The sequence below is a fragment of the Schistocerca americana genome, chromosome 8 (assembly GCF_021461395.2).
Source record: "Schistocerca americana isolate TAMUIC-IGC-003095 chromosome 8, iqSchAmer2.1, whole genome shotgun sequence".
Classification (NCBI taxonomy): Eukaryota; Metazoa; Arthropoda; class Insecta; order Orthoptera; family Acrididae; genus Schistocerca; species Schistocerca americana.
The window spans coordinates 492,696,726-492,721,968 of record NC_060126.1 but is presented as its reverse complement, the minus strand read 5'-3'; the positions used below and the strand labels follow the sequence as shown (position 1 = coordinate 492,721,968).

General features: G+C 38.0%; 1 protein-coding gene across 2 annotated transcripts in view; it reads right to left on the bottom strand.

The window, feature by feature from the left end:
- LOC124545163 (phenoloxidase 2-like) overlaps positions 1 to 22,652 on the bottom strand; it is a 71,961-nt gene extending 49,309 nt beyond the window's left edge. The window contains exons 1-6 of one of the 2 annotated variants that reach the window (XM_047123997.1): positions 22,530 to 22,652; positions 21,307 to 21,502; positions 12,946 to 13,169; positions 5,006 to 5,208; positions 4,521 to 4,671; positions 2,610 to 2,711 (exon numbers count right to left, since the gene is read on the bottom strand). In XM_047123997.1, the coding sequence (XP_046979953.1) occupies positions 2,610 to 2,711; positions 4,521 to 4,671; positions 5,006 to 5,208; positions 12,946 to 13,169; positions 21,307 to 21,439 (813 nt within the window). In that variant the 5' untranslated portion in view covers positions 21,440 to 21,502; positions 22,530 to 22,652. Of the gene's footprint in view, positions 1 to 2,609; positions 2,712 to 4,520; positions 4,672 to 5,005; positions 5,209 to 12,945; positions 13,170 to 21,306; positions 21,503 to 22,363; positions 22,509 to 22,529 lie in introns of those variants that run through there. The other variant, XM_047123996.1, reaches the window with a different exon arrangement.
- Positions 22,653 to 25,243: the final 2,591 nt, after the last annotated feature.

Sequence of the window (25,243 nt, the reverse complement as noted above, 5' to 3'; positions counted from 1 at the left end):
AGTTTTCTTTCTCCCTGTTTCATGTAACATATCAAGTTCCATGTCCGACATGATTTTGAATGTGAAAATCTTCAAATGCCAATGACAAGTTGCCTACTGTTATTGGACAAGGCTCCAGAGCAGATACAACAATGCCAAGAATAGTTATCAATGGCAGTTGATGTGGAAGACAGCTTTATTACATACAAGAAATTTAATACTGCATCTATCAACAACAACTACATGCTGCCCGAAACAGATCCACAAAATCAACATGCACTTTGCCCTAGGATGCTCCAGGACCAGCTAAGGAGGAAACTAATGGCTCCACAGTCTGCTTCTGTGCACAAACCCACATCTGACATTCTATGTTTTGACCTACTGCAGATCAGTAGACCTGAAGTAGCACAATACCTTCACGTAAGCCATTCCCCAGAGCACCCAACAACTGCAGCGCATGCAACAACTGGGAGATGACTCGACAGCATTGCTCCTATGTGGCAAGCATGATCTCCTTGACATTGTTTAGACACACACACACACACACACACACACACACACACACACACACACACACACACACACACACACACACAAAAGAGAGAGAGAGAGAGAGAGAGAGAGAGAGAGAGAGAGACCACTGGCGACCCTGCCTCCCTTTTATCAGCCTCCCTTACTACTGTCGTCAGCTAATTAGAGTCGATAATCAGATCAATGTTGGCTACAGAAGGGTCCAATGTGGTCAACAGCCTGGTCTGAACCTTGGACTTAGTCTGCTTATCACTATCACATCCACAATCAGTGAGTGAACAGAAATGAACAACATTTCTGTCATTCAAAAATCACACTTGCAGGGGAGCATGATTATTGGCGATCTAGACCACATACTACAGCTAGAGAGCCTGTGGTGCTCTAACTGCAACACAATATTGGTTTAGTGTCCATAATATCACATCAGGAACCAACAAAACTGGTCTAAGAGAAGTATCTCAGGACTTCTTCAAACCTGCACTGCTGGACAAAGCAGTCTTACCTGGTCTGCAAGAGGTCATCTGGCCCACCACTGGCAGGTTAAGGACATGAAGCAATTCCACATTCTTGCACACCAGTACCTGTATCTGCTCCTGCTGTTGCCACCATAAGCGTAACAATTCCTGCCAGCATTGAAGAAATGCTGGGTCCATGGTGACCCCAAAATTAACACTAGGGGAAGGGTAACAACTGCACAAATGAGAATGTCCTCCACTGCTACTTTAGTATTTGCCTGGCATGACAACACTGTTGCACTATACTGTTGGTGGGAGCACTTTGTGGGCTGATTGTGACTTTAGAAAAGGGGTACAGAACCCAGTGAGGGGAAATTTATATGCTCCATGTGACTCACTCTACAGGGAGCATAAAGCCTGTACCATCAGATGTGCATGAAGGTAGCTCAACATGCATCTGATCATTTACATTGGGGGGATACTAAATGAATTAGCAAATACAGTTTAACATTCATTTTTAATTAAGAAACTAATTCTGTTTTCTGTATCCAAAGCAAATGATAATAAGAATGCATCCACAGTGTGATTAAGCAGTTCCTGAGAAAGTTTAATTTTGACGTTTCTTGCTTAATGGCATATGCACAATTTTCATATTGATTGCAATTTTAGTTTTGAAAAATATATATGTATCATTTGGCAAGAAGTGAAGCACTCGGAAGAGAAAGAGGAAATTCTTGGGTTGAAAGGGTGTGTGATGTTGCTTCAGTGATTACAAAATAGAGTCAAATTTCCGATCAACTTGGCAGTATGATATTGCACCCATCGTCTGGCCAGGATGCATGTGAGCACTGATTCAGTTGGGAAGGGGCTCAAAGCTGTTTTTCTTCTCATGAGGCAATATGGCACACAGCTGTTCTAACTGGTGCTTGGTATCCTGCATACTGGGGACTGGGATGGTGCTGATAACCACACTGGCCCCCAATATGTTCTATCAGGGCCAGATCTGGGGCTTTTGCTGGCCATTGGAGCATTGTAATACAGAGTTCACGATAGACACATGGTATTGGTCAATAAGCATTGTGCAGTTGATAAATGGCACCAAGATACTGTCACACAGGAGGTAACATGAAGATGCAGTACGTCTAACGTACCAGCATGCCATCAGCACCACTACCAGCAGCTCCGACCTGATCTCCAACTCGATTGCTCCCACTGTCTGGACACTGGGAACAACAGTTGTGCACCCCCTCCAAAACTAGGGAATTATTTAACATTTGCACAGGCCACTGCTTGACACTAGGGACTATTGTGCACGGTGTAGAACTAATTACTCGACATAGTGTAACACCATCAGTATTGCATACTTCATGATCATGGCACCATTGCAAATGCAGTTTGTGTTGTGTGGACATTGAGTGAAAGTTTATGTCCTAATTTTTTATACATTGTACATTCTTAGTATGCTTCAATGTTATACACCAGCTGTTAATACTGCTACATGCAGACTTTCCAATTTCTAATGTTACTAATGAATGACAAGCAAAGGCTTAAACTCATGTGAATTTACCAGGTCAGAGAGAGAGAGATAATCAAATATTTGTACATTCTTCATCACATATCCATTAACTATTAGCAAATACTTACATTTATAACAGATCCACTGTGGATGGCTTCAAAGATGCGGTCCCTCCAACGCTCTAAATCCTGGATATCAAACTTAATTTGATCTAGTTCTCTGTTTATGTCCTGCAAGAATTAGACATATCATTAATGAAAGCACAATTATCCACCCTGCATCATTAGAAACATTGCAGAATAACTGCAGAAATCGTATGTTCCCACCAGGTCTAGGACTCCCATTAGTAATTGTGTTTAGTCCCATTTTTTCATTAACACCTCATAAATAATTTATTCCTTTTAAACCGTTTTTCATAAATTTCCTTGCTTTGGTGTAGTTCTGCAGCAGCTAGGACAAATACACTGTAGCACAAAGATATATATTTAGCTGTGTATTACATAAGTAAAATAAATATTTCTTGTTTCTTCCTTGCACTCTGAAGTGACAGCCAGTAAGTTTTTTGTACCTTGTTTCTTTGTCCCTACAGTCTTTGCAGAATTTATTGATTTTATATGCGCATGTGATTACAGCCTCAACTATTCCACACGCATCTATAAAGCATGGAGAATCGCTGCACACAGATTATGTGGGCAATTTATTTGCTACATAAAATTGTAGAGGAAATTTTGATGTTCCAGAGGGGTCATTAAAGAAGATTGTTAGGCCACATCTCTAATAATGCCAACCACATGTGACTAGGGAACACTGAATGAAAAATGCATGCAGTACACACCATCAAACACCCATGTTATTGTCAGCTTTTTTCCAACCCAAACAAGTGCAAAGGAGTGTACAATACAGCAGTGAAAACAAGTCTATACTACCAGTCCCAGGAAACAGTGACTGAAGTACACAGTCCAATTATCTTCCACTCACAAGAATACTGGACACCTATTTTTCGTGTAGTTTTATTTTATTTCAATGGGATATTAGGTTAAATGGAAAGATAAGACATTGGAACTATCAACACAACCATTTTTAATTACTTCCTTTACTGACTTGAGTAGTTTTTAGCAGGAGAGTGCACCTTTCAAGGTATGTCTTCACATGGCTTAAGTGGTCCATGTCTGGTTTGATAAGTAAATAATTTTTCTTCCCTGCCATAAATTTCCAAATTTTAGTTTCTTAGATAAGTCTTGTGCACATGACCACATATCCTAGAAATTAAGTTAAAACTTATACCTATTAATTGGCCCACCAGGTCCCCAGATTTCTTTCTGTATTGTCACTTTGAAAGCATATCACTAAGTGTACTGAAGCTGGCAGCTCTACATCTGAACACTAATTGGAGAAGTACAATAGCATTGGCCTCGACCCACTGTCACAATTGCACATCGAGTAGTCCCCTGTTCAGCATGTCAGAGGAATATGACGTTGTGAATAGGGTTTCTGATTGGAAGTTATGAAATACTGGTCTGTCCTACCCTCAAAGTAGGAAGATTAGGTATCTCATGCCACTGAGTATCATGTCTTAAGTTATGATTGCACACCCCCATTTCTATTTGTCCAATTAGATTGCCGTCTGTGGCAAAATGAAGAGAATGGTATACTTTGGTGTGTTGCTGCAGTTATGAAAACTGCCAGTTGACAAAGCCAATTGATAGAGTACCCACAATAAATAGATTCTGCTCAGTTAGTAAACTTTTAGTGTAAATGAGCACGCACATGCAAGGGTTTATTGTCATAAATGGTTTATTAGTTTTTAAGTGTAAGGTATTACTAATATGAATGTATCAGCATATGCTTAAATATTAATGATGATTCCTTGTGTTATTAACCTTGTTTATTAAAGAACTGTTGATTGGAACCACTCTTGAAAAACACTGACTCATTCCAGATTCTAGTAACTCTGGTGCTACTGGGATCAACAGACATAGAAGTAAAACAAAAATCCATCAGCACAGGTATGCTACTATTGCTGTATTAGGCAATCTTACCCGGAGAGTCGTAAATGAATTCCTTGGGGGCCAAACTCTGCTGGAAACGATATTATCAAGTTTTGGAAAGTAGCCTTCCTCTACTGGTTCGTGCCAATTCAGTAAGCGTTTTACACGAGCAAGCTTGTTGCTCAGCCGCTCAAAGTTGTACCTGGAAGATGAAATTTAACTTTGTTTAACTTTCTCAGGCTGTTTTAACTCATTTTAACGAGAAAATTGTAAGTCAGTATCATTGTTATCACTAGTTTCTCCAGAACCACTTGCTTTCTCTGTAAACATAAGAAATAGTTTAACCAAGTGTGTGTCTTCTCCATATACTTGAATATGCTCCGACATCACAAGGGATATTCTCAGTACCAAAATCTAAACAAAGGAAGGGCGCAAATTTATTATCTTGATTCACAAAATGAAATGAAGATACAATGAAGTCAATTGTGAAGCTTTTCTTGATACATCACTAACAAGTTCAGTTAAGAAATACAAACCTTGCTACGATCTGTTGATGAAAATAATAGAACAGTTCACCTCGACGATCTTTCTTGACAATTTCCATCATGCCAGAGAATGGGTAATAAAGATGCCATTGCCAGTGCAGTAAATTTATGCCTATATCCTCCCGAAAGTATGCAACACGGTGCTCTGGCTCCAGATCAGAAGCAGTGTAATCCAGTGGAATTATGATTGGAAGCTAGAAGTAGGACAGAATTAAAATTACATATAGTAATGAATTTGCATGGTGACATTACTGGAACCTCATAATCACATTTGGAGCAACGCAAAGAATGAGTAGGTGGCATCAAACAAGGCACAATACTGCTAAAAATAGAAGGGAACTCCGCTGATTAATGTATTCCATAAACAAGGAAGCCACCATAACCAATGCTTACCCAATATGGCTGCTCTCCAGTAACAATTATTTCATTGTAATTGACTACTCTGTCAGATTTTCAACATTACATAAGAAAATGCATTTGACAGTTTTTTAAATAATGCACTTTGCCGAAGAGCAAGTAACTGGACTACTTACACTGTTTACACTTTAAGAATGAGTCGATGTACAGTCCTGTGATGTGTTTACAATGAACTGTGTTAAAGTGCTACCAAAATTGCAAGCTAACATGATAAAGATGTTCGGGCTCACATGCAGTTTCTCTGTGTCAAAATGTCTTGGCTCAAACTTGTCTAGGAGTTTTACCGCACATGTCACATTACACACCATAAATTAGACACTTGTGACCCTTTGGTTAAATTGTCTAGCTGATGGCATGTTTGCAGAAAGCAAAGTTAATGTAATATATTATAACAGTAATAATAATAATAATAATAATAATAATAATAATAATAATAATAATAATAATAATAATAATAATAATAATAATAATAATAATAATAATAATAATATCAGGAACTCTTTGACCCATAAGTGATGTAGGCCACAAAGTTGCAATTTGGTTAGAGTAATGTTTATTCTAATTGTGAAAGTTGTCATATTTAGAATTACTATTGCCCTCTAGCACATATCCATTTGACACAGTTCGATCATTCACCATCTCATCGAGAATTATGAGTTCAATACTCCATCTCAATATTTACATGAAAAGTTCACACCAGGTGCACAGCTGCTCACCTCTTGGAGACTAAGTCCCGTGGTATCACACAAAGTGAACTTTAGCCCTTTCACTTTCTAGTTACCTAAAGAAATGTCTGCTTTTGCATGTCTATTCGAACTGTTCCCTTTGGTGTCTAGACCAGAACTGCCCGCTTTTGTGTTTGCTGCAGCACTGTCTACGTTGCTGCCTCCAGCCACACTGTTTCTCTGCGCATCCCTGGCTGCATTTCCTGCAAGTCTAATATCCTCACTCATCAACTCACTAGGGCAGTTCCCTTTACTGAAGCTGTCCATCCGATTGGCTACAGCTTATTCTACATTATTTTACATTTTAACATATTTAAATAATCAAAGCTTCACCACTTTCACATTCCAAATAAAGTAACAATAGTATGCATTACATAATAAACGTTGAATTCTTTTACATAACATCAATACAATTTCCTTCTGAACTTTGAATGTCACAGCCAGTAGTCTCACACCAATGTGCTTTCTGGTAAATAAAGAACAAAAGTAACTTATGCACTAAACTTTACGACAAATATTCTGTTACGTAATGATTCAGTAAGGTGTCATGCTGGCATCATTCAATGTGTTGTGTGGGTGAAATGATCTGATGCTTAACTGTAAGTAGTGATATAGTAAATTTACTATATCTTTTAGACAAATTTACAGAGTTGATATTTACAACATTTGTCATGTTAATGACACGCTTCTATATGAAATGTCTGTAGTTAAGATCGACCAAAGCTTTCAGATTTTAGCGTTCAGGTCTTTTAGAAAACCTGTTAATTTCATTGTAACAGTAAATCCTGAACTATTATAAATATGATCAATATTCAAGTTTTATTGGGATCACCATGAAAATTTATAGAGGATGGTAGAATAAAACAAGTGTGGCTTAATTCCCTGAATTACTACAGAATTGAATAGTTTTCATGAATTTTCCCTTTATGGCAGATCTCAGGTCCGCAATATTGATCACTGCTATGCTACCCTGGGTTTCCCTATGATGTAGGGTCTGTCTCACTTGCACACTACAGCACTTGGGCTGATTAGCCTGGCCCCATTGATCACAGTAACTGCCTGTGGACTTTCCTCATCTCATGGTGAATCTGCACTCTTTGTGGCAGAGGTTCCTGGATGACAGGAAAGCTGCCTCTTTCGGCCATATATTTAAATGAGAGAGAAATACTTTTTAACTCACAATATGCTTTCAAAGTTTTCTAGGAATAGCAAGCAGGATAAATTTTGATGTTTGTTTCACTTATCTTAGCATACATTAACTTTATTTTGTATACATGGAGAACTGATCAGGAACATTTGTGGCAGATTAAAGTCTCTGCTCGATTCATTAGGCAGGGATGCAAAGTTACTATGGAATTAACTTTTTATCGTATGATAGTCATTTACTAAAATTGAGTGATAGCCTCATACAGACATTTACTGTTTAATGTAGTGAGTGAAATACAATAATTTCTAGATCACTGAGAAAGGATCCGGTTATGATGGTAGTAAGCTGTTTAGGGTGCATAATGTAATTCTGCATGTGTTGTGTGATAATAGGTATATCATGATCCTCTGGATATATAAATCATTAACCAAGTAACAGATATTGAATGAGATTTATTTGTAAATAAGTCATCACTTCCCAATACCTTTTTTGAAGACTGAAGATTCAAATAAAATTTCTTCACACAGAGTTATGACAACTGCTTTTGCAAACATAAGAAATTAAGGTATTACAGCAATTTCATTTACAAATTATGTAATATACTACAATTTTTAGTCATATCTATTTTATAGATTTATTACTTTACAGCTCATATACTGTTCCATTATCACAATCAGTGTCTTAAAATTCAACAACTTCATATTAGAATGTGTTCTATTAGAAAAGATAACACCAAATTTTTAACGTCATTCCACTTTGGTAATTTGGAAAACTAAACCACTGAAGCAGGGGCTTGGATTTGTCAGTTTCAATTTTGTTTGTTTTTCATTAATTTCATGAGAAGATTCTCTGTGAAAAAGCTATGTGCAAGTTCTGTTTTCTGTAAGGTTTTTTTTACTGCGGTCATCAGCTGCACAGCCCGATTCAGTCCCAAAGTTAAATCTTCCTGTAGTATATTACTTTTAAGGTATCACCGGGCACTATCATTGCTAGCTGGCTAAGCAGATAACACACTACTGTCTTTTCCACATACAATAATGTGGTTTCTTCACAAATTTTCCACCAACGTTACCACCTATTAATTTACAGCTGCCAATTTCTGTTGTTGAGAAGTTACATTGACATTCGTGTGTTGAGAACTGTTCATTTTAAATTTCAGTAATTGATATTTACCGACATTCACATTGAAGTATTTTGGCAAGTTTGTTACAGCTCTAGTAATGAAAGATCCTTACTACAGTTCCAACCATTGAATATAATTTAGTTTGATTGATAAAGAATCTACTTATGTGACTGCAGAAGGAAACACAAAAGTTACGGAAATTAAGCTTTTCGAATCAGTGGTAGTTTCTGCAGTGTGTTGAAGGGGAAGGAAGAGGGATCAAGGGAAATTACTTGCAAGTTTTGGGAAATGGGAGAGTTATAGGAAAGTCTCACAGAACCTCAGGTCAGTGAGACTTACCAGATGCGATGACTCAATCTTCTCATCCCGCCCAGCAAGTCTCCCTTGACCCAATGCTCTGGGCAACTTTTCCATAACTTCCCATTTCTTAAAACTTTCTAATCTTTTTCTTTCAACCTTGTTAGAAGGAGCAACTGGCTCCTGACATTCACACATTTCCATGAATTGTGTGTTTTCTCCTGTACCACTTTTTAATTACTTTTTATCCAGCCAATTCTATTTTCGAAACTTCATTATTGCCATTAACATATTTATCCACAGGACAAGAGAACTCATTTCCATAGTTAATTATGTCGGGGTTAAAGGGTTGTGTTAAGTCATTCATAAAAGCAGTGTACAAAGGATTGAGTCACAAGGTTCATCTTTTATTATAGTTTTACTGGTAAATTGGAAGTTTATAATGATAGATGCTTATAATTATCATCATTATTCAGACACCCCTACACATTGTCTAATTGACCACTGAACATCATGGGAGGTTGACTTGCTAGTACAAAAGAAGGCAATGAGTATTGTCGGCAGACACACACTAACATCAGAATGGGTTGGTCAAGTGAGCTTCGTGACTTCAAACGTAGGCTAGCCATTTGGTGTCACCCAAATAGCAAATTTAACAGGGATATTTCAGCCCTTCTAAAACTGCCCAAGTCACCTGGTGATTATGAAATTGTGAAGTGTAAATTCAAAGGAACAACCATAGCTAAACCAAGACCAAGCAGGCCTCATGTACAGAGACATCTGACATCTAGCATTGCTAAGGGTTGTAAAAATTTCATGAAATAAACAGAAGAATCATTCAAGGTCTAGAGTGCTACTGCAGTTAACAAGATTGTACAAAGTTAAAAGGAATGTGGTACAATGGTCAAGCAATGCAACACATTACTTTAGGTGCTGTAAAGAGGGACACCTGTGGGCAGTGAATGACCAGAATTTTGTCATTTCAAGCAATGAATACCCTGTGGCAATGCAGTGGAAGTACTGAGGGTGTGGTGGTTTTCATGGCTTTGAAGTGGTCACCTTGTGTTTAAGAAATGAAGGGTATGAACACATTCTACAGCCCTGCATACTATGTACAGTAAAAGAATAGCTGCATTAATTCTGTTTCTTCTAATATTTTGGCTATATCTTTAGAGTGAGCTGGAAGATTGATGCTCCAGTAACCACTATGTTTTTATACTTAAGACTGTGCCACTGTGCATTCATGCACAGATACACAAGCACCAATGACTGATCAAGGAAGTATGATATGCATGAATTCTAGCTATGGCTGCACAGTTCCTGGGATGTTTATGTATCACTGCAAGCTGTACTGTGGAAATGCTTTGTACATTTGCAGAAAGTGCTGGATTCCTTGATTTATCCAAACTGAAGCCACTATCACTATCAATTCAATTCTTTATTAAGCAAATTTGAATTTTCCCCGTCACACTGAGCGCCAAAAAAAAGTGGGTGCTAAAATGTTTGATTTATTTGTACAACTTACAATGACCAGTGTAAATACACTGCTCTGCCACAATAGCTGAAAAGCCAGGTGTACCTACAGTGTTCTGCACACCTTTCACAGATTCAGTTTCAGTTTCTTCCAGAGCACCAAAACATTTGATGCAAGCCAGGAGTACTTCTGTCTTTAGTGGAGGATGAAATACCACTTGGTCCATGCTTACTGAGAATCTGTCCTATTTCTGATGATCGGCATCAGACATACTGCAGGAAAGCCACAGATTTAACTCTTTCTGTTCACCTTTCATTTTATCCATAACACCATATGTATCTGCTGTGGAAAATACAAATTGGCTCAGAAAACTTAAGTGCAGAAGTTCATCCTGAAGACTGCTCTCATCAGCAATGATGTGCACTCTGAACCAAATTTGTGAGAACACTCTTCCTCTGGGAAGGGTAGTGGCAGCTATTTGCACATAAACATAAATCTCTCTGTGTGTGTGTGTGTGTGTGTGTGTGTGTGTGTGTGTGTGTGTGTGTGTGTGTGTGTGTGTGTGTGTGTTTCCCATACACTGCATGTCCCAAAGTGACATCTTCACATCAAGCTGAAGCATCACATTGTGACGAATTTAGTAAGAAACGACAGCTTCAGTTTAAGTAGGTCTTTTAATATGGAAGTTCCTGTAATAAAATTGTGAAGATATTCTTGAAGCACAGCTTTTAGTGGTTACAACCATATCCCAGAGTGGAATGACTGACTTGTCCATATCTTACTATTTTGCTGCCGATCAATGTCTCCAGTCCTTCTGTAGCTAACTGGAAGTGTTGTGGCCCTGTGGCACAGTGCCTAGTATAAAACTAGAGTGAGCTGGAGCATCTGTCTTGGCTCCCTCTGAAGCTATCTGAATGACATACAGCCAAAATTTTACAAGCATCAGAATTTATGTGGCCGCAATTGCAAAATTTAATGGAGCAGTCATTACACCACGAAAACTAAAAAATGCATGATAAAGGGATAGTGTAGAGACCACGATTCACTGCATCAGCATGATGTGTACCCTGTCAAAGCAGCATCCATGAGGTGTTATGTTCATCTCCTTGGGACTTACGTAGTACTTTAGTTAGCTCCCATGATGCTTTACTTATCAGAGTATTCTATATCTATTTGGTTCCTGTAGTTAGCAATTTCAGTTTTAAAAGTGATTGTTGCCTGATTGCATTTCTCCTTAATGTGCAGAGTATAAAGCAGGTTTATCTCTCACAATCTGCCTGAGCTTAATCCAACTTGGCAGATGTTTCTACTTCTGATTATTTCCATTTTGGCAGTATCTTTTTTACTCCACAGCAGGACAGCAATGATCAAAGATTCCACAGGGTTGGCTAGAACTTTTTGAATTTGCAGTACATAAATGAGTTTCAAGTTTACTATACTATCTGAATCTATTTCTAATGGAATCACCACATACAGTTAAGCCATCAGCACTGGTCTGTCCAACTACACTACCGAGTATCCATAAACATTACTACATCACCATTTTGATGACAACCCTATCACTTTATGCTTCGCTGAGCTCATTAATGTGGAGCCCAACACCTCATTGTGACTGATTATTGGTCCTGTGCTCAAGAAATTAACTGCCATGTTTTTACTAGGCTAATAAAATTTCCGGATCACCTTTAGGGTATTGCCTGCTATAACTATTTGCTAGTAAGTAACCTAATTTATAGAATATTGATGCTCTGGATTTTAGTCCCTCTTCAGTTATTACTATCACATGGTATGTGTTCCTTTTTGTATATGTTGTTCTAACTATTCAACAGGCCCATAACCTTTAAGGATGTTATTCATTCTTGGTGATTTATCATTATGAATCACTTATTTAATTTTTTTACATATCCTGTGTAACATAGTTAAGATAAATGTTGTTAGCTTTTCTCGTATTCACTTTTTTGTAGATATGAAGACTTTCACAATACAAGTTGTCTTGTTAATTGTAGCTGTAGTTTCAAATAAACTGCTTAATTTCTTTAGCATTTATTTTTTCAGGATCTATCTTGATTGTAATTATCTTAGGTCAGTATTATATACTGGGATAATATTCAAATTTCGAGTAGCAATAAATGAAAAATATTTTGTATTTGCATTAAGAGAAAGTTCAAATTAAAGGCCAACTGATTTTATCAGTGCAGTCTTGATTCTGTTTTACTTTGCTGCATATGAGAATGCTGAGAAATTTTCTTTAAAGTAATTGGTTAACCAAAACATTTGTAACAATGAATTTCTGGATGAAACAACACACACAACAAAGGGAAGGCTATCACCAGAGCTGACTCATGTGGTGCATAGAAACTCACTTTTGTTTATGTGCATATCATTCAAGTATTGCACGAATTGGGATTTTTAAGATTTATATTTAAGTTTTTTCAATAATTTTGAAGCTCTTCAACCAAGGAAATAAATGATAGTGATGTTCACATACGTTTTTACCTGAAAACAGTTACTTTTGATTTGTCATTTATACAATACAGAAGAGAAAACCAGACACCAATTTTTCCAATACCTTATTTCATTTCCCTTACTTTATTTTAATTATTTTAACTCAGTATTTTAACTTGGTACTGTTTGGGTTGTGGAGCGAAGCAAGTTTTTTGTGTACTTTACAGAAAGGTCATGTGTTACATTGTCAGTGAATGATAGTTACATAAGACAGTGACAATACTAATTTACTTATTTTCTTACCCTGTTCTCACTGCTGACAACATTTGCTTCCTGACGAGCTTGTGAAAAAACTGCACCATCCATATACTTGTCTGGAAACACTTCCGTTAGAGGTGGCAGAGGAAGTTCATGTGTATCTGAACGATGAAGCATTGCAATTGACAATGCATAAGTGTACATGTATGGATTTATACGATCACGACAATAGACTGACAAGGAAAGAAAATCTTCATATGTCCGCATTCCTGAAATGAAAAAGTTAACAACAAATTAATATGTAACTACTGAAACACACTGTATTAAATTACAGTTGTTTCTAATCTAGATTTAGATTTCTCAGGACATTTCACTTTGGAACAGCACATCAAAATGCATTATTTAAATCTTTAAGTGCTTCAGAAAACAATTATTTTTGGTTGATGCTCTTCATGAAGCCAAATTTAAGCCGACTATTTTTGTATGTGTATTATTTCACAACAATATACCCACAGTATGTACTCTTCACTTATGTCACATGTTAAATTCCCCATTTTGTCTCCTATGGCTATTATAAATATCTGACAACCTTTAAAAATGCACTGTACCTGGTTGAGGCAATATATGTTTGACTAATTCTTAGTTATTGACTGGAAGTAATTGTTTAATATGATTTACATCTCTGGCAGAGCATGGTTTTTTTGCATTTGTGGACCCGTGAAACAAAGTTATGTAATAGCTAGACTGCTACTCACGTCTACAGAAGATGGACACAGAATTTAAAATTTGTTTACTTTTCATTGTGCCTGTCTGCAACTGAACACCTATATGGCTGGTAGCAATCATTCAATTGCTTTCAACAGCTTTAAAGTTAACTATCATAGAATATTATGCAACATTTAAAAATTGTTTTCTGTGTGGATATTGCGGAATTCTTGCTAATTGTGCATATCAAAATGAGCTGTAAGTCTGCATCACAAGTGGACCATTGATTATAAATCTTCACCACTATTTTATGACTCCCCATTCGTCTCATGCACCACTGCCTTGACTTGCTCACAGTATGTACCAAACTGAAGAACAACTTGTTAACATAGTTTTCTGTGACTAGTACTGGGAAATTCTCTCACTGTACCCACTATCTAATGTATCTTTTCCTCATTACTAGAGAACCCAGGATTAAGAAATTAGCAGGTTTATTTACTTGAGCAAAATCAATGACAATATCGAATGGTGCAATATATTTGAAATTCTACAAAAAATAGGTATAAGCCATGGGGGGGGGGGATATTATATATAATTACACAACACGTACAAAAGCCAACGGAGTAACAACAGTGGAAGACCAAGAATGACGTTCTCTGTCAGGGATGCAGGTGTAAGCTAGGGATTCATTTTTTTGTCCTTGCTGTTGAATCACTGAAGTGAAGGAAAGGGTGAAGAGTGGAATTAAAGCTTGAGGTGAAAGGGTATCAATGGTAGGATTCACTGTAGACTTTGCTATCCTCTATGAATGAAGAATTATAGAATGTGCTCAATGGAATGAACAGTTTGATGAGCACAGAATATGTAGTGAGAGTAAATCTAGGAGACTGAAGTAACAAGAAGTAGTAGAAATGTGAACAGCAAGAAACTTAACATCTAGATTGGTTGGGAGGAAGGGGTGGGGGGGGGGGGGGGTCATGAAGTAGATTAAGTTAAGGAATTCTGCTATCTAGTCAGCAAATTAATCCATGGCAGACTGAGCAAGAAGATGAAAAGCCTAGGACTGGCATGGAGGTCATTTCTGGCCAAGAGAAGTCTACCAGTATCAAACATTGGCCTCAATTTGTGGAATAAATTTCTGTGAATTTATGTTTGGAACACAGTGTTGTATAGTAGTGGAACATTGACTGTGGGGAAAACTGGAGAAGACAACTGAAGTGATAAGATGTGGTGCTACAGACAAATGTTGAAAACAGACAGGATGTGGATTACTGTTCCCATATACTCTACTTGGGAAATTTATTAAATTTAACTGGACACAGTCACAAATGATACTAAGAAACATCAGAGCCGATATCTTTAGCAGTTCACCTCTAATCCCCTCAAGTTCATTAAAGAAGTGCCCATAATTCCAAGATATTTTATTACACAATTATTTTATGCCTTGAAGGGAACTTGACTCTTGGGAGGGTGCCTCAATTCACTTGTTAAAAATGAATCACCCTTCTACATGTTCCCAGAGGAATTTGTACTTCAGTGAGCCTTGATTCACACATTAAGGTATTTATCTTCAACCACCACCTCTGTCCACTCTCATTCGAAGCTAGTCAGTGTCTATTATGATCTGACCAACAAATCATTACACAAAAAAAGAAACCTTATTCCTTGTCAAAAACCATTATCAGCACCTTTAGTACCACATTTACTTTTCTCACAGCACTGTTAGCATTTCATTCACTGCGTCATTTCAAACATTGAAGTGAACACCAGTGGTGGAAGTCTGAGCTACGATCTTGTTCACATCACCCCTTGTAATATGAATGAAGAGGCTGTCACAACTGTTCCCATTCCCAACTTCTTCCATTGTTATTCTTTCTTTTTCTCAGACGTTATGTCTGGTCAAAAATGGAAAGTGACGCGGACCTTTATCAAGCGTGACTTCCTTTTAACTGTACGGTATATGTTAGATTGCATTTAGGAACTTTCGGGTAATTGAACATGTATCAATAATTACAGATTTCTGTAGTTGTATATATATACGTTTGGATGTAGCTGTATTGCGTTTATGTACTGGTGGATATTGTGTGGTATGACTCCTGTAGTTGATAGTATAATTGGTATAATGTCAACTTTATCCTGATGCCACATGTGTTTTACTTCCTTAGCCAGTTGGATGTATTTTCAATTTTTTCTCCTGTTTCCTTCTGTATATTTGTTGTATTGGGTATGGATATTTCGATTAGTTGTGTTAATTTCTTTTTATTGGTGAGTGTCAGGTTTGTTATGTGGTGTTTTATCTGTTATAATGGTTCTGTTCTAGTATAATTTGTATTCATCATTCTCCAGTACATTTTGTGGTGCATACTTGCATAGGGGAACATGTTCTTTTAGTTTATGTTGTATAGCAAGTTGTTGATGTATTATTTTTGCTGCATTGTCATGTCTTCTGGGGGTACTCTGTGTTTGCTAGTATTGTACATCCACTTGTGATGTGCTCTACTGTTTCTATTTGTTGTTTGCAAAGTCTGCATTTATCTGTTGTGGTATTGGGATCTTTAATAATATGCTTGCTGTAATATCTGGTGTTTATTGTTTGACCCTGTATTGCAATCATGAATCCTTCCGTCTCACTGTATATATTGCTTTTTCTTAGCCATGTGTTGGATGCGTCTTGATCGATGTGTGGCTGTGTTAGATGATACGGGTGCTTGCGATGTAGTGTTTTCTTTTTCCAATTTACTTTCTTCGTATCTGTTGATGTTATGTGGTCTAATGGGTTGTAGAAGTGGTTATGAAATTGCAATGGTACAGCCGATGTATTTATATGAGTGATTGCTTTGTGTATTTTGCTAGTTTCTGATCATTCTAGATAGAATTTTCTTAAATTGTCTACCTGTCCATAATGTAGGTTTTTTATGTCGATAAATCCCTTCCTCCTCCTTTTCTGCTTAATGTGAATCTTTCTGTTGCTGAATGTATGTGATGTATTCTCTACTTGTGGCATTGTGATCGTGTAAGTGTATTGAGTGCTTCTAGGTCTGTGTTACTCCATTTCACTACTCCAAATGAGTAGGTCAATATTGGTATAGCATAAGTATTTATAGCTTTTGTCTTCTTTCTTGCTGTCAATTCTGTTTTCAGTATTTTGTTAGTCTTTGTCTATATTTTTCTTTTAGTTCTTTAATATTTGTTTTATCTATTCCTATTTTTTGTCTGTATCCTAGATATTTATAGGCATCTGTTTTTCCATTGCTTCTATGGAGCTGCTGTAGTTATGCAATATGTAATCCCTTTTAGTGTGTTTTTCCTTGACTATGCTATTTTTCTTACTATTGTCTGTTCCAAAAGCCATATTTATATCATTGCTGAATACTTCTGTTATCTTTAGTAATTGGTTGAGTTGTTTATTTGTTGCTGCCAGTAGTTTTAGATCATCCATGTATAGCAGATGTGTGATTTTGTGTGGGTATGTTCCAGTAATATTATATCCATAATTTGTATTATTTAGCATGTTGGATAGTGGGTTCAGAACAAGACAGAACCAGAAAGGACTTAATGAGTCTCCTTGGTATATTCCACGCTCAATCTGTATTGGCTGTGATGTGATATTTGAATTTGTTTGGATATTAAGTGTGGTTTTCCAATTTTTCATTACTATCTTTAGGAACTGTATCAATTTAGGATCTACTTTGTATATTTCCAATATCTGTAGCAACCATGAGTGGGGTACACTATCAAAAGTTTTTTGGTAATCAACGTATGCGTAGTGCAGCGACCTTTGTTTAGTTTTAGCTTGATATGCCACCTCTGCATCTATTATCAGTTGCTCTTTACATCCTCGTGCTCCTTTGCAGCAGCCTTTTTGTTCTTCATTTATAATTTTGTCCTGTGTTGTATGTGTCAATTTCTGTGTAATGACTGAAGTTAATATTTTGTATATTGTTGATAGGCATGTTATGGGCGATATTTTGCTGTGTCTGCTTGATCTTTAAGTTTCAGATAAGTTATTCCTTGTGCTAGTGTATCAGGGACTGTGTATGGATGTGCAATGTAACTGTGGGATAGTAGGCCCACCCAGAAAATAATTGGAGTAACTTTTACACACCAAGTACTGTGGGTGGCACCACTCTGAACACAAGAAGTAGGGTGAGAAACTGCTCCAGACAGAATTGTGGAGCTGGGTCAAGAGACCCCACTCATGTAGAGTAATGAGTATGTGGTGACGCTGTGTGGTGTCACGAGCACTACGCAAGTTGAAGACAGTCACAGTATATTGACAGTGGGCAAAAGCTGACTGAATAGCAGACTCCAGGCAGATCAAATGGTCAGTAATAGAGTGGCCTTAGCAAAAACCACCCACAGATTAAGTGGAAAGACCCCGAGACTCACTGTATGAACACAGCCATTGTCACATACGTTCGAGCCACTTTGAGAGAATATTAGCGAGGCTAATTGATTGACAGCTGTCAATCTCAAGGGGAGTTAACCAGTTTCAGTACTAGACTATCACATCCTCTCACTATTGAGATGAGAACTTTCCTTCAGTGCAGATATGGTTGAAAATGTGAAGTATATGATGTTGGTGATCCATTGCCAAGTGTTTTAGCATGATCCTGGAGTCTTTTCAGGGCACAGGGCTGGGGTACTGAGGAATTCCAACTCATTGAATGAATAATGAAGGTTCCAGGTGACATGTATTAAATTAAACTTTAAATGAATTCTCTCTATCTGTTTGAGGACACTAAACACAGGCTGACAATTCTCACATGGAAAGGCCCAAGTATGCTGAAAATGAAAATATTTGCCAATGGCATCTGGATGTAGACATCACCAGTAACAGAGATACCATGTACATTTTCAGGACACTGGTGCCCATAGAGCATCCTATGGCTATCAGCCACTGACTGGCTGGCATCCAGTTGCAGGTCAGCCTAGTCTAAGAGGAAGTATCCCAAAGGACACCTTCTTGGTAAGGTATGTTGGAGGATGGCATTCCTTCTCCTGCTGAGGTTGGGGACTGACATCCCTTATGGATAGGGAGTTTGAACTCCCAAAGAGGGTGTGGGGAAGCAGCACCAACATTACTACCAGGTCAGTGGATGTGGTGGTTATTTTAGGTGAGGGACACCCAACATCATGGTGATCAGTGTCCTGTTGAGAAGGCATAGGTTCAGATGAAGGCTGTCCCAACATGCAGAGCATGTTAATATATTAAAGTCTGCCTCCCTTCCCCACCAATTTAGAGATGAGGTTTGACAATTCACAGGATGTCACCACACTTAACACTGGAATCAATATCAGCGAGACTGATGGCAGCCATCATATCAGAATGCAAGACACACACACTGTCAAAATATGGTAAACTGAAAGTGGTACACCACAAACCTTAAGAGTGGTGGATCCTCCCACCAAAAGAGGAAGCCATGTGGTAAAGAGCTATATCCAAAGCACAGCCTGGTAAGCAGAAACTCCTTCCAGTGGCAAGACTGACATGAAGCCCACCATGCCTGTGTGATCAATTTGAACAATTACAGTTTGTTCTGTCACCCTCTTTTAATGTATGATGCAGCTTTCAGAAAATGAGAAGACTGCACACAACAGGATGGGTCATTAATTGCCAACTCCATCTTGACATGCTACATTGGCCGCTCTGTTGGCCATATTTCCCAATACCGCTACCTGATCAGTACCCCACACAAGATCAACTTCTTACCACTGTGTTGGAGCCACTGTAGGGTGCTTAGATGTATTGAATCAGCTGGTCTACTGGATACATTTGGTGAAGCACTTTTAGTGCATGAGTGTGAACACAAAAGAAACCTTGTACTATGATGTCTGAATCACCTGTAATGCCATGTAACCCTACATCATCATAATTTGCAAATTATTACATAAGATTTACTTTGGTAACACTGTCAGGGAAAACAGTGGATCAATTGAGGACATTCACTTGCTCGGATATATCAGTGTAGACAGTGATACAATTGTTGTACATACTTAAAATACAAGGAAAAGTTGTAAAAATCTAATCACAAGTTGAAGTTTTCTCATAACGCATTGTAATCCATGCCCTCCTTCCTACTTGCAGCTATTGTCCACAATAAGCATAGTCTTTTAAGAAAAATTTAGTAGGAGGGAAGATTACAGTAAACTTTCTAGTTTACTAAGCTTTGTGTCTAGGGGTGTATTTCTTGAAGATGAAAATGTCACATTTTAGATCCTCATGGTTGAATTTATCTAAAATTTGAAGATTGTTGCTGCATAATTTTTGTTGTTATAATCACTCTAGGCCTCTGAAGACACCAAGGTGGCAATGCTTTCCATCCCTGCCTACGTATTCAGATGTCTGATACAGAGCCTCGACTGCCAGTGGCACATATCCGAAATGGCTTGTTCATATGGGGCCATTCCCTTAAGAGATATTCAGAATTTGGTTGGACTACGGCACTAAATGCCTGTGACTGAGGTGATGCTGAGATTGTCAGTGCCTGTCAAGCCAAAAGGATATGTAGCCAAATCTAGAGTGCTATCTGCACTGGGCTGGTCCAGAAGGACCCAGTCAATATTCCAATGACCTCATGGTGGACAGCATCTAACATTTTCGGATAGGAAGTAAGGACTGATCCGGAGACAATGCTGCCCTAATCTAAACATGATCAAACAAGTACCCTAGGCGGGATCTGTCAGCTCTCCGTGCTTTTCCTGTAAGTCATTTCAGATGATTCAATGAAGGGATTGGATTTTGTTCATATGTCTTTCAGGTATGGAAGCCAAGTCAGATAAACTGGAAAGTGGACAGTTCCCTGAAAACTAAAATTTTGTTCAAAAATAGCCCATCAATTGTACAGCAACCAATATGCTCTCTGAATCATCATCCACCTTCACAGTCTTCTTTCAACCACTATCTGAGTTTGGAGACAGATCCCCACTGGGAAGTGGCCACTAGAATGTATCTGTAGCCACTTTCCACTGAACTCAGTTTATAATAGCTGTAAAGCGTAAACGAAGGTCAGTGGCTGAGAAAGACCTTGTAGCTGTGGGAAAGTGTCACCTGACAAGACTTCAAAAGAAACATTCTCAGAATGGACAAGTCACTCTGTAATTTGACCCCTGAAGTAAGTGCTAGCTGATCCCACTCCCCATCATTCGGAGGAGCAGCAGCCAGTCAATCTCAAGAGACCATAAAACTATGAATAATAAGTTGAAGGCCAGAAAATAAGAAAATAAGTGTCCAGAACAGAAACAAGTTCAAAGCATAACTGTCACTAGGAGGACCATCCCATGGGAATAGGAGAAAGACTTTCAGCACAGAAAGGGAAGTAGTGCTGCAAAGGGCTTGGAGCCCATGGTGACACAGCATGTACTGTCAAAGAGACGGAAGTGCTTTATATTTTGCTTATTTTCAGTGAGATTGCTCTTTATGAAAATTTAATAGTTATCCTTTGATGGTATGAGGGACTGGGCCAGTAATTGCACAACATATAATTTGCATGTGTTCTGTTTATGATATTAAATATTATTTTTCTCCGAGTTATTACAACAAAATTGAAGCCTGCAATTTAATTTTGTTAAAATATTGGCATCACTGACTTATCAATAGTCGATTCTCCATTCCCCACTTCATTAACTTTGAATCCACCAATCATTTGACACTTTAGGAGTATAACTATGCAGTCACCAACCTTCAGTAGTTTCACTTACCAAGAAATGTTTCCACTAGTCTTGAAGCCATTTTCCTGTGATGTGGCAGGAAAGGAGAGAAGTTCTCTCTACGGCTAAGTGTCATTGGATATGTAAGATCAGGCAAGGTGATTGGCTTAACATCAATTTCCATTCTATTTTGAACTCCACCCCATCTGTCTGTAATTTCTGACACTATTGACTGGTAACGAGGTGTCTGGAAAGAAGGACAAATTTTAGAAAATTCTGCATAGAAATTTTTATTTGCATTCTTTGATGGTAAGTTATTAAGGAAATAACATTTGTGAAAAATAGGACATTCTTAAAAACATCGCCAATACAATTTATAAATAGTAACATGTTAACTTTCAGGAAAGTTATGTATTGTTGCTTATTTGTAATGAGTATCTTCCCAACCTTTCTGTAAGTTCGATAACTATTTCACCAAGTTAAACTGACTTGTCTCTACAAAGACCATTCATTCATGAATAAATTTTATGAACTTTTTGATGCTGTTTGAGAAACATTTATGCCGAGGTAAAAAGGTTTACCACTTATTTCACTTATTCTGTAAATTTTAAGGAAGGAATTTCAGAAATGTTCAATGTGTGAGCTAGTACAACAATCTTAACATCCAGGCATGTTATTTGTCTTGGAATGACCACCTTAATCCAACAACTCTTCTCCTGTAGCTGGTATTCAACACCAAATGAAGATTAGAAACATTTTAGCTTGTCAGACTTATAAATTAAGTGGCAAAACAACACACTTCCAGTTCATTGATGTGTTGACAACTCTTGTCAATATAAAATGAGCAGAGCAAGTATTTTAAATAGAATATTTAATCTGATGAAAAGCTCATGTGTTTCCAGTCAGTATGTTAATGGGGCTACCTGGCTGGAAATTTTAGTTTTCATCTATTTATATTCACATGAATACTAGATCCCTTATCAGAAAATGCATGAAAATTATGTGCAACCTTTTCCCCCATATGAAAACTATGGGTGTTCAATTACCATTCACTGTACCTAACTTATTTACAGCTTGTTATCTCTCATCTACGCTTACTCTTCCATACCTTGTCTTCCATTGTGCTGCCTTGCCTACTATTTATTCTGTATCAATTTTTCCTCCTCCAATCTGCTTATTTCACACCAATTGCTAGTCGGTTTTGGCTAAAACTAAACAATGGAAAATCCGAGATGGAATGTGACAATACTATGAAAAGGAGTTTTGCTTCTCACCAAACAGCAGAGATGCTATGCTGTGCCACAGATAGGTACAGCAGGAACACCTTCACAATGTAGTATTTTGGCCATCAAGGCCTTTGTCGAAAATAGATCACACATGCAGTCTCTGGCAGCTGAAGCCACACTGCAAGCAACAGCAGCAGTGCACGATAGGAGTGGCAACTGGGTGGGGGTAATGAGGAGGCTGGGGCAGGGAGGAGAGAGGAATAGGAAGGTATGGGTGGGGGCTGAGAAGTGGTGCTGGGGAGCACACAGGGGTGAGGTGAAGAGAGGATAGGGCAGCTAGGAGCAGTCAGCTGGTTGGATGGAGGTCCGGGGAGAGGTGAAGGCCGGGGGGGGGGGGGGGGGGGGGGGGGGGGGGGGGGGTTTGCAGAAAGGAGACAAGTAAAGACTGGGTGTGTTGGTAGAATGAGAATGAGGGCTGTGCTGGAATGGGAACAGGAAATGAGTGAGAAAAGTTACTAACAAAGGTTGAGGCCAGGAGTGTTATGGAATGTACAGTTAAAAAAAATTAGAATTTTGCAGCCAACCATTCCATGAGGTTTATCAAGTCTCGTTCCACTTCTAAATGCAGTTTCTCAGTACTGCCTGCTAAAGATATCTATCTGATAATTGCCATACCAGTAAATTACATGTAATTACAGATTTGTTGCTTTTTGGTACGAAATTTATCACTTACCAAGTACTCAGGTGGAAGTTTGAACACTATTTTATTCTCTTCTCCTTTTGGTAAAAATAGTGGTTCTGCAACTCTGTCGAACAGGTAAAGTACATTTCTATGGTTGTTGAAGGCAATCGATCTTGAAGCTGCTGTGATATTGAGCTGTTGTGCCTGAAAATTTGGTCGATGACCAGCATTAATAGAATCACGAATTTACTGTCCAATTTTACATTATATAACTGTCATTACATTAATAGTACACTACACTTTACCGAACATCTTTGCAGTCTTATCTCTATATAACTAAAAAGAAGAGCTCTTACCCCATACCTACAGGAGACAAGGCCAAAGTTTACTTCTCCTGGCTGTTTGAGTACACTCACAGTATCCACACTGGCCAGAACATTAGTAAATATTGTAGGTATGCTCCAGTTGAGGTTGCTAACCTTTATATGAATCTAGAAGTTTGGTAACTATCAGTGAAGGGATGTCTCCAGGCAAGGCTAGAGACCCAGAATACAATGGTCAGATGTAAGAACTTGTCTGCTTTGTGGAGAAATTCTTCGAAACAATTCAGTGCACAAAGTATCCAGTGCTGTCCATCCAAGTCCTGCAGACCATATTCAGTTTCTATACACTCCTATTCGCAATTTTGGATAGGTAAATATCGTTCACTTTTCCAGTTTTCACTAAGCAAGCCTTTATTTGCAAATGGTTCTCACTTTAGAAGTCCATGTCTCTCAGCCCCAAATCAGGACTGTATACATGCTTCTGAAAATGTTTGTTTACAATTAGCATTCCCAGGCCATATTTACTACATTTTCCTAACCAACTAGTTCAGAAACTTAACTGAAAATGTGTTATTTCTTTTCAGTATTCCACTTGACACTTTCACATAGCCATTTTGAATTCTACTCTCTTGCTACTACTTATCAGAACTTTGCAACTTTCCATCTTAATCATTTACCAGATGGCAGAAGAAACATGTTGAGAAGACTTCTTAATACATTGTTCAAGAAAGCCAGATCGAGGTTCGAGTGAGTTTCACTCTCAGCCTCGACACAGACCACACACAATATTGAGCTTGTGAAGGTAAGTAGTTAATTCTATAATAACTTAATTAAGCATGTAAGGAAGCTAGAGGGTTTCATATTATCTATTGGAGGTATCACTCATATCAAAGAATTTACCAGGAAAAAAAAAAACCAGAATGTAAGTGCCAGTTTTCACTTACTTTAGTCTTAGTTTTACATACAAATTTGAGACATTTGCTTCAGTATGAAGTGAAGAATTTAGGTTGTTTTGATTACACACACACATTTAGTAGTTCCATATCTACTTGAGGAATTAAAGGTTTTAAGGTCTCTTATTTCCTTTCAAATAGTTTATGTGCAATATACTTTACACTATCTTAGGCCTAATTTTTTAGGTATACCAGATTTGATTTTTAACATTAGTTTAAGTACATTACATTACTACATTAATAGTATAATAGTATATTAGTGTTCCACATAACTTTATTGACTCTTGTGATCTGTAATAGAAATATTACTGTTATTACCTACATAAATTTTGTAAAAATATTGTGAACAGCCACAAGCAAGAAGTGCTTGAGCTGCCATAGGGAAGTTAGTTCTGGGGTTCTGTGCAGCTGTTGTGACAGATGGTTCCAATGGGAGGAATGTAGTGGCATGGGAATTGGGGAAGTAAATGGGTCTCTTCTATGGTATTGCAGAGGATGTTAGAGGGATAGGAAAATAGCTGAACAGGAAGAGAAGATTAGAGCCCTTAAGGCTGAACTGGATAGTGTTAGGGAGGAACTGACAAGGTTAAGAGGGGGGAGGGAGAGGGGGGGGGGGGGAGGAGGAGGAGGAGGACGACGACGAAGACATGTGGGAAGTGGTAGCAAGGAACAGGGACACAAAGAACAGTATCTGACAGTTTCACCATTGGCACAATCAATACATTTGCCTTGCTTTCTCAGTCAACTAAGAAAGAGGCACAAGTAGATTTAAGTGTACTCAGCACTCAACAGACTTTCACTAGG